Genomic DNA, 16985 nt, shown 5'->3' with positions numbered 1-16985 from the left:
TGCTGCTTTCTAGTTATATTTTCTGACCATTCTGAAGTAACCATATTTGAACCTAGAGACATTATCTAATTATCCTTGTTGAGGCAAGATGCTCAAAAGGGTGGTAGCTGCACATGCTTCAGTCAGTCTTGGATGAAGCTGATTACCCAGATTCATTTCATTCTAGTTTCAGACCTAGGTTTGAAACTGAAACTGCTTCGGTTGTCTTCAGAGATGAAATGTGCTGAAGGAGGGTAGGAGGAGAGTGATGCTGCTGATTCTGTTGACTAAGAAAGCATTAAACAGTCCTGATTATCTTTCGGAACATTGCCTTTTGCATGAGCCTCCCTGGCCCTTTCGATCTGAATGTGTGAACCTACTTCTCCTTGCTTCAGATTCCACCTTGTGTGGAGACTGGGCTGGCCTACAGAAGAAGTGAGGCCTTTACCATTGCAGCCCTGAAGTTGCTGAATGCCCTTCCATAGGACCAACCAGAAAAGCATTAATTAGATATAGCACTGGGCAAACTAAACAAACAATGGATAATAAAGAAGAAATTTGGGTAGAAGGGAAGGGGGGAGTGCGTATTCTCACTGCTTAAAATTAAACCGTGGTTTAATTTGAGCTGGTTAGTATTGGTTACTATTAATTCTGAAAGCAAAAAGCTTCCTTTTGTGAATGGAAGCACTAATTAAACAGCATGTGTTTTAAAATGGGCTGTCTGATTGAAAGCATTCTTAAAAAAATTCTTTAAGGTTCTTAGTGCACTTACAGTGAACAAAACGTCTATGAACACTGTCTTTAGAAATAGATCCAGGAATTTTTCATGCAACCAGCACACCCAAATAGAGCTTGACTCCACATGTTAGAAGAGTGTACCCCACATTTAACCTGCTGGAAAGATGTGTAGTTTACTCAGTGAATTTGCTGTAATTTCCAGATTTGTGGACAGGGATGGTGGGCAAGATGTCTTGTTGCCCATAAGTATACAACTGAGGCACAGCATTTTGATGTGCACTTCTGGCAGGTATATTGAACTTCAGGCCTTTATTGAACTTCAAGCACTTTAATGTTGGAGCATAGGTCTTTCCTCTCTCTATTACTAGGAAAGAAAGGGAGAGGCCTAGTTAAGTTGAATTGTCTACATAAAATACAGAAAGCTTTGTCAGCTTTGGCACCCAGATTAATTCATAATTCATACATGTGCTCAAATATTAGGCTTATATGTAATAGAATGAAAGTTCATTTTACTTGTTAGTTTAAGTTCTTTGTTTACTTATGTTTAAGAAATATGCACTTGGTTTGAATATATAAGAATCCTACTACTCCATCATTGCTCTAGCCAAGATTAGCTTGAGTAATTTCCCCAACAAAACCGTGTGTGTGTGTGTGTGTGTGTGTGTGTAAAAGTGTAAAAAACACAGTTGTGGCTGAAGAGTTACGAAGTCTAGCTAAGTAGACTTTATTGAACATACTTTATTTGAAGCATTAAAATGACAGCTGAATATCATTTTATAGCTGTCCTTAACCAAATGCATAGAGCATACCATTCTTGTCACTCATCTCTGTTTCCTGTCACTGGTAAAATTAGAATCCTAAATTCTATGTTTCAGAGCCAAAGTAGGTATCGTGGTGGAAACAATATTCTGTTTCTTCATGTTTCTGCCCTCCTTTCATGTGAAGCTGGTGTTTTAGAGTAAAGCTGATTTTTTCCCCACCCAAAAATCATGCACGTTAACCTCCCTGTGCTCTTATAATCCTAGGCATTTTTCTGCCAGCCCCGCTTTCTTCGTTTAACAGATAGGAAAGACGTACAGGAGATAGTTTGTGTGTATATAAGGTTCAGGTCTCATTCATATGCCTCTTTTTCTATAACATATTGAACATACACCCCTGCCTTAAATGTAATGTGACACTGACTTGAATATACAAACATGTCCCTAAAATCATGGATCTCGCTCTTGCTATCTCTCCCTGTGTGCGCGCAAATATTTTTTAATACAGTATGATGATTCCTTCTGCATTTCTATAATGTACAGTTCACGTCTTATCTCATGGGTATTACTATTTTCCACTACAAGTCAGTGTGCAGCTGTTCTTATAAATGAAGAGGTCAACTACTTGAGTATAAATAAGTACAATATGTTCACAAAGTTAAGTGGAGTCATACTCTGATTAGTAAAGCTGAATAAGTTGCCTACTACTTGAACATAAGCACCTCTGGGTGACTGCTTTCAGTTTCATTCATTCTTATTTGTGATAGCACATGTGATAGTATCTTCTACCGTAAACCTCTTAAGTTACTTTTATTTGTCTTGTGATTCAAATTTATTTGCTAAAAACCGGGGGGGGGGGGGAGAGAAGCTATGAAAAAGCAGTGTTACACACAAATGCTGGCACCAGGCCTCTTTGGATTGGGGCCAACTTGAAAGTTACTGCAGTTACCTGTATGAATTGGTAACTTTTATGGAAAATAAGTAGAGCTGAAACCTATAAACAGTTTAAACACTTAATTTCAGCAGTAACTTTCAGGAACTAACTTTTTCTTAAAACCTTATGGTGGAAGTAAATGTACAGTCTCAAAGGATAAAAGCAATTTGTTCATTTACTTGATGTTATGTATAGTTTGTTATTGTTGTAAATTTTAAAATTCGGTTAGGACAGCTCTAAGTGTAGACTGTTTTGCATAGATGCCTTTAGCCCAGCACCTGCTGGAAACCAAGGTCCTCCTCCTCCACCTCCAATGATGGCTATGAATATGAACAACAGAGGAACAATGCCTGGCCCTGCAATGGGTCCTGGTCCTGCCTTGGGACCAGAAGGAGCTGCAAACATTGGAGCCCCAATGATGCCAGATAATGGAACTGGGGTAATGTATCACAACATTTTAATTTTGTCTCTACTTCATTGTGGCACATCTCTTTGCTGCAAAGATAACTTCACGCTAAAACTAGTTTAGAATAGACCTTTGAGTTAATAAATACCCTTTGAGATTGAAAACTAATTTAAAAACAAACTGAACTGCAGTCTTGCTGATATTGTTACTGACACTGTATTAAAAGTGATTATACCTGAGAATTATGTACACAGAATTAATTGCCAAAATTGTTTTACAGTCAGAAGGCCGTTTTTCACACTTTTGCAATGATCAAAGTAGAGGAATGCAAAAACAAAACAATATTTTATAGACAACCAATATAATTAGTCATTCTTATTTTGCTGTATTGGGGCAGGTAAACTTATAATATGATTGCTGTTGAAATGACACATAGTGTGAAGATATCTTTGATTAAGTGAATCTTAAGTACAAATTTAATTTGTTAACATGCTAGTGTTATACAAGTGAGGCTACAATTATAGAACCATCTGTGTGACTCAACACGCGGAATAGCTTCTTCAGATGGTTGGGTATAATTCACAGGTGGGCAGGCTGTGTTGGCAGACTGCATCTGGTTCTTGGCTTAATTTTAAAAACCATCTGCAGTGTGATCAGACCAGACCTCTGGCAAGAACATCCTTCTTGCGGGTCCAGAATGAAAAGGGGTGCCCCATTCAGTCAGCATGTGCTCCCTGACAGTTTAGCCTTGGTGAGAAAATGGTTGCCTACTCCTGGTTTAAGTTAATAGATAGAACTTTGTTTGTTGTGTTTTCCTGTATCAGTTTATTTTTGCTGAAAAGTCAAGGTGATTTATAAACTTCGTCAGTAAAAATGATTGCAGTGGAAACAACAGATGAAGCGCTGGCTGTCTCTGATACTCTCCAATATCTTGAAAGCTGGGCTATTTCTGCTCATACTGATTTTGAAGAGAAGTATATCAGCAGCAGTTTTTTCTATGTATTTTACTCAGAATACTGTTTTCATGAGGGACATGGGTGGCGCTGTGGGTTAAACCACAGAGCCTAGGGCTTGCTGATCAGAAGGTCGGCGGTTTGAATCCCCGCGATGGGGTGAGCTCCCGTTGCTCGGTCTCTGCTCCTGCCAATCTAGCAGTTTGAAAGCACATCAAAGTGCAAGGAAATAAATAGGTACCACTCCGGTGGAAAGGTAAACTGCGTCTCCGTGCACTGCTCTGGTTTGCCAGAAGCGGCTTAGTCATGCTGGCCACATGACCTGGAAGCTGTACACCGGCTCCCTCGGCCAATAAAGCGAGATGAGTGCTGCAACCCCAGAGTCGTCTGCGACTGGACCTAACGGTCAGGGGTCCCTTTACCTTTACTGTTTTCATGGCATATAGAATGCCGTATTTTTCGCCCTATAAGACGCACTTTTCCCCCTCCAAAAATGAAGGGGAAATGTGTGTGCGTCTTATGGGGCGAATGCAGGCTCCTTGGCTTCAGCGATAGCAACGGGAAGCCTCCGAAGCCTGCGCTCCGGAGGCTTCGCGTTGCTTCCGCTGAAGCCAGGAGAGTCTGCTCTTTGAGGCTGGCGGTGGGGAAAGCAGCGCTTCCCCAATCGCCCGCCCCAGAGGATGGGGGGCAGCAGGAAGGCGTGTGACGCCTTCCCGCTACTCTCCAACCCGTCTTCAAGGCTGGCGGTGGGGAAAGCAGCGCTTCCCCCATGGCCAGCCCCAGAGGATGGGGGGCAGCAAGAAGGCGTGCGACGCCTTCCCGCTACTCTCCAAGCTGGCTTCGAGGCTGGCGGTGGGAAAAGCAGCACTTCCCCCATCGCCAGCCCCAGAGGATGGGGGGCAGCGGCTTCTGCTGGCTTTTCTACGGGGGGGGGATTCCCCCACCTCCTAGAAAAGCCCGCAGGAGCCGCGCACCCTTTAAAGAGCGCGCCGCTCTTGGGGGCTTTTCCCCAAGGAGGGAGAAGGGACTGACTGGCCGAGTCAGTCCCTTCTTCCCTCCTGCGGGCTTTTGCGGGAGATGGGGGAATTCTCCCACCTCCCGCAAAAGCCGCGCGCTCTTTAAAGGGGCTCCGCGGCTTCTGCTGGCTTTTCTAGGGGGGGGAATTCCCCCACCTCCTAGAAAAGCCCACAGGAGCCGCGCACCCTTTAAAGAGCGCACCGCTCTTGGGGGCTTTTCCTCGAGGAGGGAGAAGGGACTGACTGGCCGTTTCAGTCCCTTCTCCCTCCTGGTCGAAAAGCCCGCAGGAGTCACGCTGGGTTCCTGTGGGCTTTTGCGGGAGGTGGGGGAATTCCGCCACCTCCCACAAAAGCAGGGAGAAGGTCTTGGAGTAGCGCACAGGCTGCGTGCAGCCTGTCCACTGCTCCCAGAGCTGCGGGGGGGAAATCATTTTTTTTTACTTGACCCCCCCCCCCAAACTAGGTGCGTCCTATGGGCCGGTGCGTCCTATAGGGCGAAAAATACGGTTGTTAGTTTAATAGGTCCCATGTAGAATACTGACAGAGGCAGGTGGGCCTTTTTCTCTAACCCTTCTCATAAGGGAACCAAAGGAAATTGGCCTGTATTATGTTAACATCTAATAAAGGGAAGGACAATATACAGTGGACCCTCTGGATATGAATTAAATTCGTTCTGGGGGTCTGTCAGCAACCTGAAAAGTCCGTAGGCAGAGGCGCCGCTTCTGCATGCAGCGCGATTGAGCGTTTTTGCGTATCCGCACAGAGCGCTTCTGCGCATGTGCGTGTGGCAAAACCCGGAAGTATACACTTCCGGGCTTGCCGTGTTCATAACCCGAAAGTTGTGTATCCAGAGCAGTACATAACTAGAGGGTCCACTGTATTGTGCTCTAAAAGGAGATGGAATTTGCGTTTATCAACATAGCTTGAATGTTTTCTAGCATAATCATTTATGAAGACTTCTGGAAATGAGCTATGACAGTGCTGTTAGAAAATGGAATGTTTCTCTGCAGCTGGTTATTTTTTCAAAGAACTAGTAAACTTAAAAAAAAAGAACAACTAGCACACTTAAAAAAAAATCAACGACTTTACTTCCGCATTACTATGCAGCCCCTGGTCCCCCCAGAAAGTCCATTCTTGAAGTGGGGGGGGGGGGCTTTGGTGTTCGGACCAGCAGTAGAAATTGGGAATTGTTGGAATTCTGTGTGTGTGTGTTTGTGTGTGGAAGTGGAAGTGTCTTCAGCCTATACAACAACGCCTTTTGGATCCAAGTGTGAAGGAAGTTTATTACTGTATTTGTATCCTGTCTTTCTTCCAAGGAGCTTAAGATGGACGTCTCCCTTCCAGTTTTTCTTGGTGGGCTGAGAGACTTTGACTAGTCCCATGTCACCCACTGATCTTCATGGCTGAGTGGGGATTTGAAGCCTTGTTTCCTAGGTCCCCAGTCCAACTGCAGTACACTGTCTTATATTATTTGCTCAATTGAGCTCTCCAATTCTTTGTAATTTCTTAAATGGCTGAGCCTCTTTTCCAGATTTTTGGAAGGTATACACAGATAATACTAGAGAATAGACAGCAGTGAAGTCAGATGGGGACTTTTTAAAAATGTATATATTTAAATTAATGCTCCTAGATTCAAAAGAGCATGTAAGAACTTAACTTATTAGTTCAGTTTGAACATACGAGTTTTCTGAGTATATCTGAAAATGAGTATAATCTGAAACTATATCATAATGCAAAAAATATATTGCAAATTTTATAATAGCAGATTTTGTTGTTAGTTTTTCAGCTGACAACAGGTTTAAATAAAAATGCCTAAAGGATTTGGGGCAGTATGTGGCGGTTGAATGAGAATGAGCAGGTAGCTAATGGCATCTGGCTCCTTTTTTCCCCTTCTCTAAAACTTATTTCCTCTTCTAACTTAAATTAGTCTACCTTTAACTTGAAATGTGCTATAGCTGGTTTTTACTTACCATTTAAAGTATAGATATGTCTTCCAACAGAAAATGAATTGTGCTTCTGCTTACTTTATTTCAAGAAGAAATACTACTTTACACATATACCGTACAGGATAATCTACAAAATATATTTATTATACTTTTGTCTCGCTCTTTATATTGAATGATCAGGGTGGCTTAGAAACTGTTTCTCATAGCATTTTTTATCTCTTTTTTTTTAAAAAAAAACTTGGATGTTAGATCCCTTCCCCTTTTGTCTTAATATACTGGTGGGCGCAACATTAGTTAATTTACTTTTCAGCTTATTATTAAAATAATGACTAAAATTAATTGCTCCTTTCTTCCTTCTATGTGTCATCCTGATTCTGCTGGACTATCTGCGATCTTCATGAAAACGCCACTTGGTTTCCCCCCCTTGGTTTTATTGTAACTAAAATGGTTCTAAATGGACTTAAAATAGCATTCTGAAAGATTTCCGCAAGGAGGCCCACCACAAATGGGTTCTCCTATGGTTAGTAGGGCAGGCTCCGAAACTCCTCAGCCGGCTATGGGTGGTGTAGGTGCCGTCAGTGGTGGACCCGGTGGCTTTGGTAGAGGAAACCCTGGGGGCAGCTTTGAAGGACCTAACAAGCGTCGCAGATACTGAAATTTATTTCTTACTTCTGAGAAAACTGATTGACTATCTGGTGTTATGCCTTTATAATTTTAGCTGTTACCTTGAAAACGGTTTTATTGTTAATGTAGTCACCAAACTTTTTTGGGGGGTGGGGTGGGGGAGTAAAACTTACTTTTTTGTATTCAGTCTTAGGCTTTAACGTAGAGCAGAAATAATGTGCTTCATTTTGCATGTCTGATGTTTGTGACTTCAGCAAAATAAAATGTGACCATGCTGTGAAATTTGTGAGTTCCATACTTACAATAAAATATAATACAGATCTGCTTAAATGATTTTGAAACATTGTTATGAATTCTTTCCCTTAACTTTCTAATTGTACGCATAGATTTTCGTTTTTCTTCATAAAGCCTATCTTCTGAAAATTAAATGCTTTATAGATTGTGACTGTATGGAAATGAAAGTGCAGCTTACAACTCATGGAGCAAATGTTGAGGCTTGTGCAACTTTAGAACATCTGAAACATTCAGTAAGACTTTATAGATCTGTTTTAAGTTGTTCTCACCAACATGTACAAACCTAGTTGCAATGGGAATGTCATAATAATGTATCCTGTGTTCAGCTTTCAAATAAACACTTTGAGTCTTGAAAAATCTCCAAGTAGTAAATATTCACCTGTGGTTTTGGATTATGAATAATAATTTCTTCGCAGGAAACAAAACTCAAATATTCTTTAAGAAAACCAAAATCTTGTTAACTTGGCTGGTAATTGTGTGTTAAAACAGTATTTTGCCCTGTAGTTAAGGGTTTCAATGGATTGTGTAGGTCGGCTATTGCCTTTGCAGAAGATTCATAAAGAATATGAGTTGGCAGTATAGGTTTGAAGACCTTTCCTTCCTTGAAAACGTTACTTTTTCCAATGCTCTTAACTAGTACTGTATATGTTTTTTATCTGACAGCATGAAAGAAAATATCTTCCATGTTATAGGGAGCTGGCTTACTATATATATACAGATAATGATCATAACTGCTGCTGTTTAGCTCTTACCATGGGCAAAACGAGTTTGCATTTGGTTGTTTCATTTAAGTACACACATTTTCAATAGGATTGTTGGTGCAACCTTTACCTAGCTTTTTAAAGGCATGGTGTAAAGTAGATGCAATGTACAAAAGCTTGGATAAAATAAAACTGGGAATTCCAGTTATACAATGGATATTAAGTAGAGGGATGAGAAGTTAATAACATATACCAATATTTATATACCAGTATTGTGATTATACTACAAAATGTTTTTCATTAATGTAAATATTGCATGTTTGCATAGGAATACTGTTAGGTAACTTTCTACTAAACCTCAGCGTGTTGAAGTTATATGGAAGACCAGTCCTTCTGAATAAGTATGGTATATTATGTGAGCTGAGTATGGTTTTGCAAAATATGTGGTAACACCTGTCCCCTTATTTCTATTTCTGCTAAATCAATATGAGTGTTGGACTTTTTAAATAATTAGAAGGAAAACCCTGTATTCCTGTGCCAAGACAGGACCCTAGTGACCATATTTTCATCAGTGTAACATTTTAGAAATACTGATTTTGGGTGGGTGTTTTGTTTTACTCTTCATGGGTGCTGCATAAACTAAATTTGTATAAAATCTGATCTGGATTATCAGTTCCAGGAATTTATATTTGTATGCTGCTGTTTGGATCCTGAATAAGCAGCCATCCTCATCATATGGCAGGTGTGAAATGTAAAATAATGCAGGAAGATGATAGCCATTTAAACGTAAGAGCAAATGGCTTTTTCCTGCCCTCATTTTACTCTCAGCTTTCTAAAAAGGAAAGGTAGAGATAATGTGGATGAATTTCTTTGAGAAATGACTTGTATGCATAAAATTTTATTGGTGCATTTTCTGATACTTTCTCAAGAGTTGCAACACTTGCAACACTAGAAAATGAGGTACCTGAGAGTGGGCTATACTGGAGAATGTTAGATTACTCTTCTACACAATACAAGCAATAGATGTAGGAGGTAAATCCTTGTTAGTAAAAATATTAATAACTAAATGGTTCACAAGCAACTGATGACCTCGGACTTCACTGTTTACAGTCACCCCACCCCGCAACAACTTGTATTATCTGTGACTCAACCCCTGGTGAAGTGGACTATGGTGGCTTATGCCATAATAATTCTGTTCGTCTTTAAGGTGCCACAGGACTGTTGGACGCTTTAATTGATGAAATAGTTATTCATGCAGTTTAATGGATGAATTCCTGCCTTAATGCTACTACCCGATCTCATACAAAATGGTTTCATTAGGTAAATGTGTGAAATGATGCTTCAAAGGGCTTGAGACAGCTCTTGGTGTTGTGAGCCCCATTATCTTTAGTGGAGCACACTTGGAGGAACAATGAGCTACATTTCCTGATGTTTACAAGATTTTAGGCAATTTCCCATTTATTGAACACACATTTAACACTTTTCTATATTTAATTTTGAATGTGTAGAAAATTGTATTGATTTTACTAATTCCAGCATTCACTATATATTTACTGAGGTAGTTTGCATGTGTTTTTTAAAAAAAACTAAATGACAGCCCCCACAAGTCACGTCATGTATATTTTTTTGAAAGTGTGGTATCGACTTAAGCCAGTGATAGTTCATGTAAACTTCAAGTAAACTTTGTGACCTAATGACTACTTCCGTTTCAGAAAGCCACAGCACACAAGTTAACATAACAATGGGCAAGATAAAGCAGTTCAGCTATTACTTTAGTTACCACATGTTCCTTGATAACTTTTTGTTTTGGAATTGTTTTTCAATATTAATGTCAAACTTCTCAGTTTTCGCTTTTAGTGTTGGAGCGAAAGCTAATGTTTTCTGTGAACTTTATTTGAATTTTAGAACTCAGTACTTTGTTTAAGGCTAGTTTAAGCATTTTGGTATCCAAAATAAAAACAAAAGTGTTGGTTGAGCTGTAAGCCTGTGTTCAGGTGGCACACTGAGCCCAAACTATGGCTTAGCGTGGCACAGCAGTAGAACAACCAGGGAAAGAGCAAAGCAGCTGGGATCTCCTCTCCCAGATTCTACACACTGATGCATTTATGCTAATCCATGGGTTGGCTTTGTGTGACATGGGAACCAGGCCATTGTGTTAAGTTTTAATAAGCAAAACATTTATTGAACATAACTAAAAGTTAAGTTAGTAGGTACACTGCAGAAATGTTATCCTGTCACATCATTTTACTGGGATATATTGTACGGGGATTGAAATAAAGTAAAATTTCATAGAATTCTATAGCATGATTATGATTCTGCTCTAAGGATATCTTCCTACTTGAGTCCGTAACCTGTGAACTTTTAAATTATATGAATCTCAAAATATACACCAATGGTTTTTATTCTGGTTTTGTTCTTCAAAATATACTTTAGATTTCATGGATATGCAATCAACATAAAATAATGTTTATGATCAGATTTTTCTGTTTTCTCCTGGTTAGGTGTACTATAATGAAGAAATACAATGATTAAGATGTTGGGACAACTTTTCCAGTTTAAGTGGAAATGCAATCTGACAAACACACAAATTAGAAGAACTTACTCTGTGTCAGTGAAAATGGCAAAGCCATCCTGTAGAATTGATTTGAGTAATACTTGTCTTGTCCACTGCCCCATCTGATGATGATTTTGGTAACCTGCTGTGGTTACCAAAACCTCTTGCATCTCATCCAACTTGGATTCTTCTTTTACAGCATCTAAATCAGAAGTCTCCTCAGTTAAAACTGGTCTGGATAAATTTCAGTTGTAACAGCCTAAGGATGTTTTGCAAGGTTCTTGTAAGAGTCTTGCCAAACCCTTCCCACGTGTTGTGGATCCTACCTTTTCCTAGTTGACTCAAGATGTGAAGTGAGGATTGTTGAAGCCATAAAACAGAATATCTCCTTGAGGAGAGTGGTTCTCCAGTTCACTTGATGCAATTTACAGATAAAAAACTAAAAAGCAAGATTCCCTCCTCGGATCCTTTAGATGCAGGAAATAGGTCATTCTTCAGTATATCTTAGTTTATGAATGTGATAGTTGCTGACATTGAGCCAGCTTCAGGATCTCTTGGATGAGACTGATAACACTGGAGTATTTCAGTGTTACCAGTATGCTAGTGGAACCATTAAGCATTTCCATTTCCTCAAATTTGAGATCATAGTTGGAATGCCTAACATACTGTGCAAGAATTAATAAACTGGCAATCAAACTTGACTGGAGGTGATAGTAGTAGGTGGGGATTGGTGACTTGTAAACTCTAGATGAGCTCACAGCTTGGTGATACCGTCCTGGATTCCTACCACATTAAGTACTAGATTAGATTACTGAAATGTATTTTATATGGGGATTCCTCTGAAAATTATTTTGGAAATCACAACAGTTACAAAATGCACCTGTTGGAATCAGATAACCAAATTCTAGCAACCTCTTGTCCTAAAGACAGGCGCATTTGTTTTACAGGACAAATTCAGAATATTTTGGTTTGAATTTTAAGACCTAACCTAGCGGTCTTACTATTGCCTATCTGAAAGAACTCAGTGTTCTTTATCTAACTTCTAGCTCCTTCTTGGTGGTAGCACCCAAGTCGTGCAGTTCTGTGTTCAGGACAGGTCACTTGACGTTTCTCCATGCAGACTTAGGGGGCAGGTGAAATATGTAGTCATCAGACTTGGGTGTTAAGCTGGAAAATTGTTCATTGATCTGGGCTGACTGTTCATTATTTGAACTGACTTATGGTGTGTGTATACTGATGTCTCTTGCTTGTTTGTTCCAGCTTGGTATCTTTTTGTTATAAAGCATTTAGAGGAGTATATAGTGGAGCACTATAGAAATTTGGGGTGAGAGCCAACATACAAGGCGACTTCTCTTCTTCCCTCCCCCCTGCAGCTACCGGCATGCCTCCAAAAATCAGTTCTGGAGGGTTGGGGGACCCCTGGAGCAGATTTTGGTGGTGTGGTGGGGACTGGAAGAAAAAAAGAAACAGGGCGTCCTATTGCTTAAGTAGGAGGACATGGTTTGATGTTGTCCTTAGAAAATACTTCAGGTGACTTTACATTTGACCAATAGATTTTATATAATCCAGAAAGGTGTGTTAGTCTTATAAAACAAAGGAAAATAAATGTGTACTTCTAAATGTTATTCACAAGGTGCCATGAGTGATAACAAACAGAAAGGACTACTCATTATCCTAAAACAGTCCTCCATGCTGCAACTCTTGTCTATAAGGAACATGTAACTTTCTATCCATATTAGTTTAATTTCTGCTAATGTACTTAATATTTTTGATTGTATCCAACTCTCTAGTACGGTTAGTTTACAGAAAATATACTAAAAGACAGTGCTTCGGCTTCTAAAGCCAGGGAAGTATCTGCAGCATCCTCTGATGGGTCATACAAAAATCACCACTTTTACGATACTTTTAGAAGCAAGAAAAACAGGTGAGTCATCTTGTATATCCTGATCTTTCTCCTTTCTATGAAACTAGCTGCATACTTTGTGATTTTAAAAAAATTTGGGAACTAATACAGGAAGTTAAGTTGTCATCATAAAAAGATAGAGAATTGAACCTAGGATTTTGCAATTAAGGCCCTTCAAACTTTATTCAAAGCTGTGTGTGTGTGTGTGTGTGTGTAAATCCAGCATGGAAGCTTCTGAAACATCCTAAGTGAAAACTGCATATGCCAAGGCTTATTGCTAATATACATACATTTCGAGTTCATCATTAATTGAGAACCAAAAATTGTGCTAACGAGTTTGAAAATGATTTGATTCTGTGTTACCTTTGGGGTACAACTGTTGATCTTTGCTATTGCCCCTTCAGATATCTTTTAATTTAGTTATCATTTGGATAAAAGCTAGTTCTTGGTCTGTTCTGTAAAAGTGATGTTTTCAAAAAGGTATTTGAAAGGTTTCGTTACAGTTAAGCTATTTGTTACAGTGTCCACATTCACTTTCCCCATTGCTATTGTCATCCATACTTTCTCACTGCTTATAAACAAAGAGTGAGTAACTCCTGGAATGAACTTTCCACATTGTTTTACTGGAAATTATTTAGAATGTTAGCAAATGTTACTGTTCTACATCTTGAGCATCTCACCTGGGGGATAGATCTGAAATTCAACTGTTGAATAAGGAACAAGTATTCAGAAACTCTTTAATACCTAATATTACTGCACCAAACATTTCATACAGCTAGATATATAATTGAAGGTAAGGAGGGTTTTAGTCACCAGTGGCTATTGGAGTAAATCCAGCTACAGTATACCAATATAACCAGTCACATTGCTTTTCTTCTGTAGTGTGTCTGCACTGGCTTTTTAAACTCTTGGATTTATTTAAGCTTTTGGTAACTTTATCTCTTGGGGAGAAAAGCATATGGGAGTGGGATAATTTTAGGTGGACAAACAGCGAAGGAAGGTGAGGGTTAAGTATCCTTTTACACCCGTTCTCCACCCAATTAGTTGCTGCTTCCACCTGTAGGGGAAAAACCCGGGAAGCTTGTAATTCTGTATGACTCTTGAGAAGGGTTTTGTTTAAAACCTTGTGGTGTGAAAAGGACTGTATAACAAATTGTAATAAAAGCCACTTGAGTGACTGGTCAGCTTTAGCATGTAAAAAGATGTAAAAAGAACTGAGAACTAATCCAGATCAGTTCAGACGTCACATAGCAATAAGATCAGTATGGTTTGTGGCATGAAGAAACTGGTTCTTTTCTGCAGTGGTGCTGATTTCCTGGAACACCCTCTCTTTACCTCCTCCTCTAAGAGGTGTCATGATGTGCTTTAGACAACTTTTGAATATTTAGATTGCACTGCTCAGTATTTTGTTCTAATATTTTGATTCTGGATTTTTAGTGACAGTATGTATTTACATCATTATCATGATGTTATAATTTTTACACTGCTTAGAAAAGCGTGTATTGGGGGGTCTATAAATTGCTTAAATAATTTATTGTTGATGTTCTTATGTTTAAATCACTTTGAGATACTTTATAGGAAGATATTTATAAATAAAATAAGAAAATGAACAGGAAACACTTTACCATGGAAAACGTCTGATCAAGATGTTCTATTGGCAAGATGGATTCAATTTTTTTATCAAAGCAAGGTGATGCTTTTCTGTGGGAAGATGAAGGGCTTTTGACATTTTAGTGTCTAACCATCACAATGAGGCAAAAACATGAAATAAGACAATAGTCGTGTTTAGATTCAACAGGAAACTTGGGCTTCCTATTACATGCAATAGACTCTGGTTCACATTCTCCTCCCCCTTTTCATCTGAACTTGTCACAGGAAACTGTGTCTAGTATGAAATTGGAAGGTAAGCTTGCAGTCTTCTGCTGTGGTGTGTGAAAGAAAAATATGTATTTGTGTGTGCATTGAAGGCCTGTGCTTTTAATGGGAAACCATAATTTCCTGTGGTATGTTGATCTGGAAGACAAATTTAAATATGTAGGGTTTGAAATTATACTGGCAATGCTTTCTGAAATAGACACTTCCCATAAAATTGCAAACAGATTTCATTAATATAGTACATGGACTGACTGCCTCAGATTAAATATATTTCCTATCCTATCTATAGTAAATTTGCAGAATAGTGGATGTTGTTGAACACTTGGTGAAATCAGATTTCCTTTTCCTTCAGATTTTAATCTTTACAACTAGAATTCATACTTTTATGAAAAATGTGGTACTATAATCTCTGCTTGGGGGTTCTTTTAGTGCTTCATTTAAGTCTTCATTAAGCCCTTATATAATTTACTTAAACTAGATTTAGGTGGGACTAAAGTTCAACCTACAGATACTCTTCCATTACTTAAAATGAACTGATCATTTATAGCTACTCAAAAGTATTCTTGCAATACCTTGTAATGAATATAGGTTAAAGGTTTTTTATTTAAGAATGATTTTTTACCTCATTAATATACCTTGGAAGTGGTTTTGTTTGAATGACTAATTAGATAAACACATGGTAAGGCATAGTTTATTAAACCATGGTGTATTTGGTCATTTGAGCTGGGCCCAATGGCTTAAGCATAGTTTATTAACCATTAATAAAGCATGTTCACAAGCCATGGGTAGTTGGATAAACCTTGATAATGTTAACCATGGATTATCATGACATGAGAACCTGGATCACAAATGGGTCCTGGAATTCAAGGAAGTTATAACACAGGTTTTTAAATGTGCTATTCATCAGTTTAATATTGGTTTAGCAGAAGACAGCACAAGGCAACAACAAACATTGGACTCTATTTCATTTTTACAAATTCTTGCTGATCATTTTGGAAAACTAATTGTTCAAACATACAATAGCATGCTCTTGTGACCTTTGTGCTTCATGTATTATGTGAGGAGATGTTCAGTAAAAATGCTCCTTTGGTGTCATATTATATGCATAAACCTGTTGATTAAACCATAAATTTGTCCTTATTAGATGTTTTTTAACAGAGGGATTATAAAGTATAGGAGCATATGGAAAAAACTAGGCCATATGTATGTGTTGTGGCAAACTTACTCTCCTTTCCCTGTCATTCGTGCACATGCATGATGTGGCTTAAGAAGTTAGATCTTCAGAAAGACTTAAAACCTGCTGACACTGTTTTGGAAGTGGAACTAGGACACTGGCCTTATCCTGGTGCCTCCTGCAGTCAAAAGGTAAGATTAGACACAGAAAGGGTGATGCCAAGGATGTTGTGTGTAATTTTGCATTGTGGAAGAATTCTGAAAATCATCCTGTAGGGATGTGATCTCATGTTGAAAATATGGCAACCCAAAGGGGTGTGCCTATATCATGCACATTTTGCTTTCCTAAAATGTACCATTTGTACTCACCTGTAAGGTGTTTTTATTGGACAAAGGGCCATCTAATGGTCAAGGGTGGGAAATGCACTAGTTGAGAAAGTAGGTGGTGTTTCATTGCCAGTGACCTTAATCCATATTCTAACAAGTCCAGCTTCAGGCAAAGGGCAAGCAGCACATAAGGGAAAGGGGACAATCAAGCCGACTGCTTCCTCAGTGAATAAGCAAACAGAAACTGGCCAGTGTCAAACAGTGTAACATAACATGGTGCATGCAGGAAACAAGCTTAGACAAAAACCTAATTTACAACAAACCCCCGAGAACAGGATAAGTACAAAAATAACAGTCTCATAAGCAAGAGAAATGCAGCCTCTGAGCCATCAAGCCAATGTAGTTAAATACACTTGGAAAACAGAAAAGAATGGAACAGGGCACTCACAGGAGAAATGAAAAAGGCGCTAAGCCAGAGAGATTAAGAAATGGAGTTGCTGGAAACAAAAGAGTACCTACTGGTGTATTTTCTGTCCTCAGCCACTAGATGGCAGAGACCTCCCCCTACACAGCCCTTTGTTCAGGGAAAAATATACCAAGCCAATCAAATATTTAGGATTCTGCTGTGTGCTTTTGAAGAAACCAGAACAGACACTTCTGTTCATAATTTTCTAATCATCTTCTTAACGAGATTTATTTGCATCTGAATTGGGGTGAACGTTATTAGGGGCGTATGGATATTCTCCCTCAAAGAGTGGGTTGCCTACTTCATAGCTTCCTCATATCTCTGTACTTTTAGGATTA

At 39.0% G+C, this 16985-nt stretch overlaps 2 protein-coding genes across 4 annotated transcripts in view; both read left to right on the top strand.

The window, feature by feature from the left end:
• The window catches only part of CENPJ (centromere protein J), a 209777-nt gene that overhangs the window by 85389 nt on the left and 107403 nt on the right, over positions 1–16985 (top strand). The window lies entirely within an intron of this gene.
• The window catches only part of PSPC1 (paraspeckle component 1), a 60005-nt gene that overhangs the window by 30954 nt on the left and 12066 nt on the right, over positions 1–16985 (top strand). The window contains exons 8-9 of one of the 3 annotated variants that reach the window (XM_053385833.1): positions 2670–2848; positions 7200–8007. The exons of the other annotated variants lie outside the window; for them this stretch is intronic. Of the exons in view, the coding sequence (XP_053241808.1) occupies positions 2670–2848; positions 7200–7385 (365 nt within the window). The 3' untranslated portion in view covers positions 7386–8007. Of the gene's footprint in view, positions 1–2669; positions 2849–7199; positions 8008–16985 lie in introns of those variants that run through there. 3 annotated transcript variants of the gene reach the window in all.

This window comes from Podarcis raffonei, chromosome 4, assembly GCF_027172205.1.
Source record: "Podarcis raffonei isolate rPodRaf1 chromosome 4, rPodRaf1.pri, whole genome shotgun sequence".
Classification (NCBI taxonomy): domain Eukaryota; kingdom Metazoa; phylum Chordata; class Lepidosauria; order Squamata; family Lacertidae; genus Podarcis; species Podarcis raffonei.
This window is presented reverse-complemented; position numbering and strand designations above follow the sequence as displayed.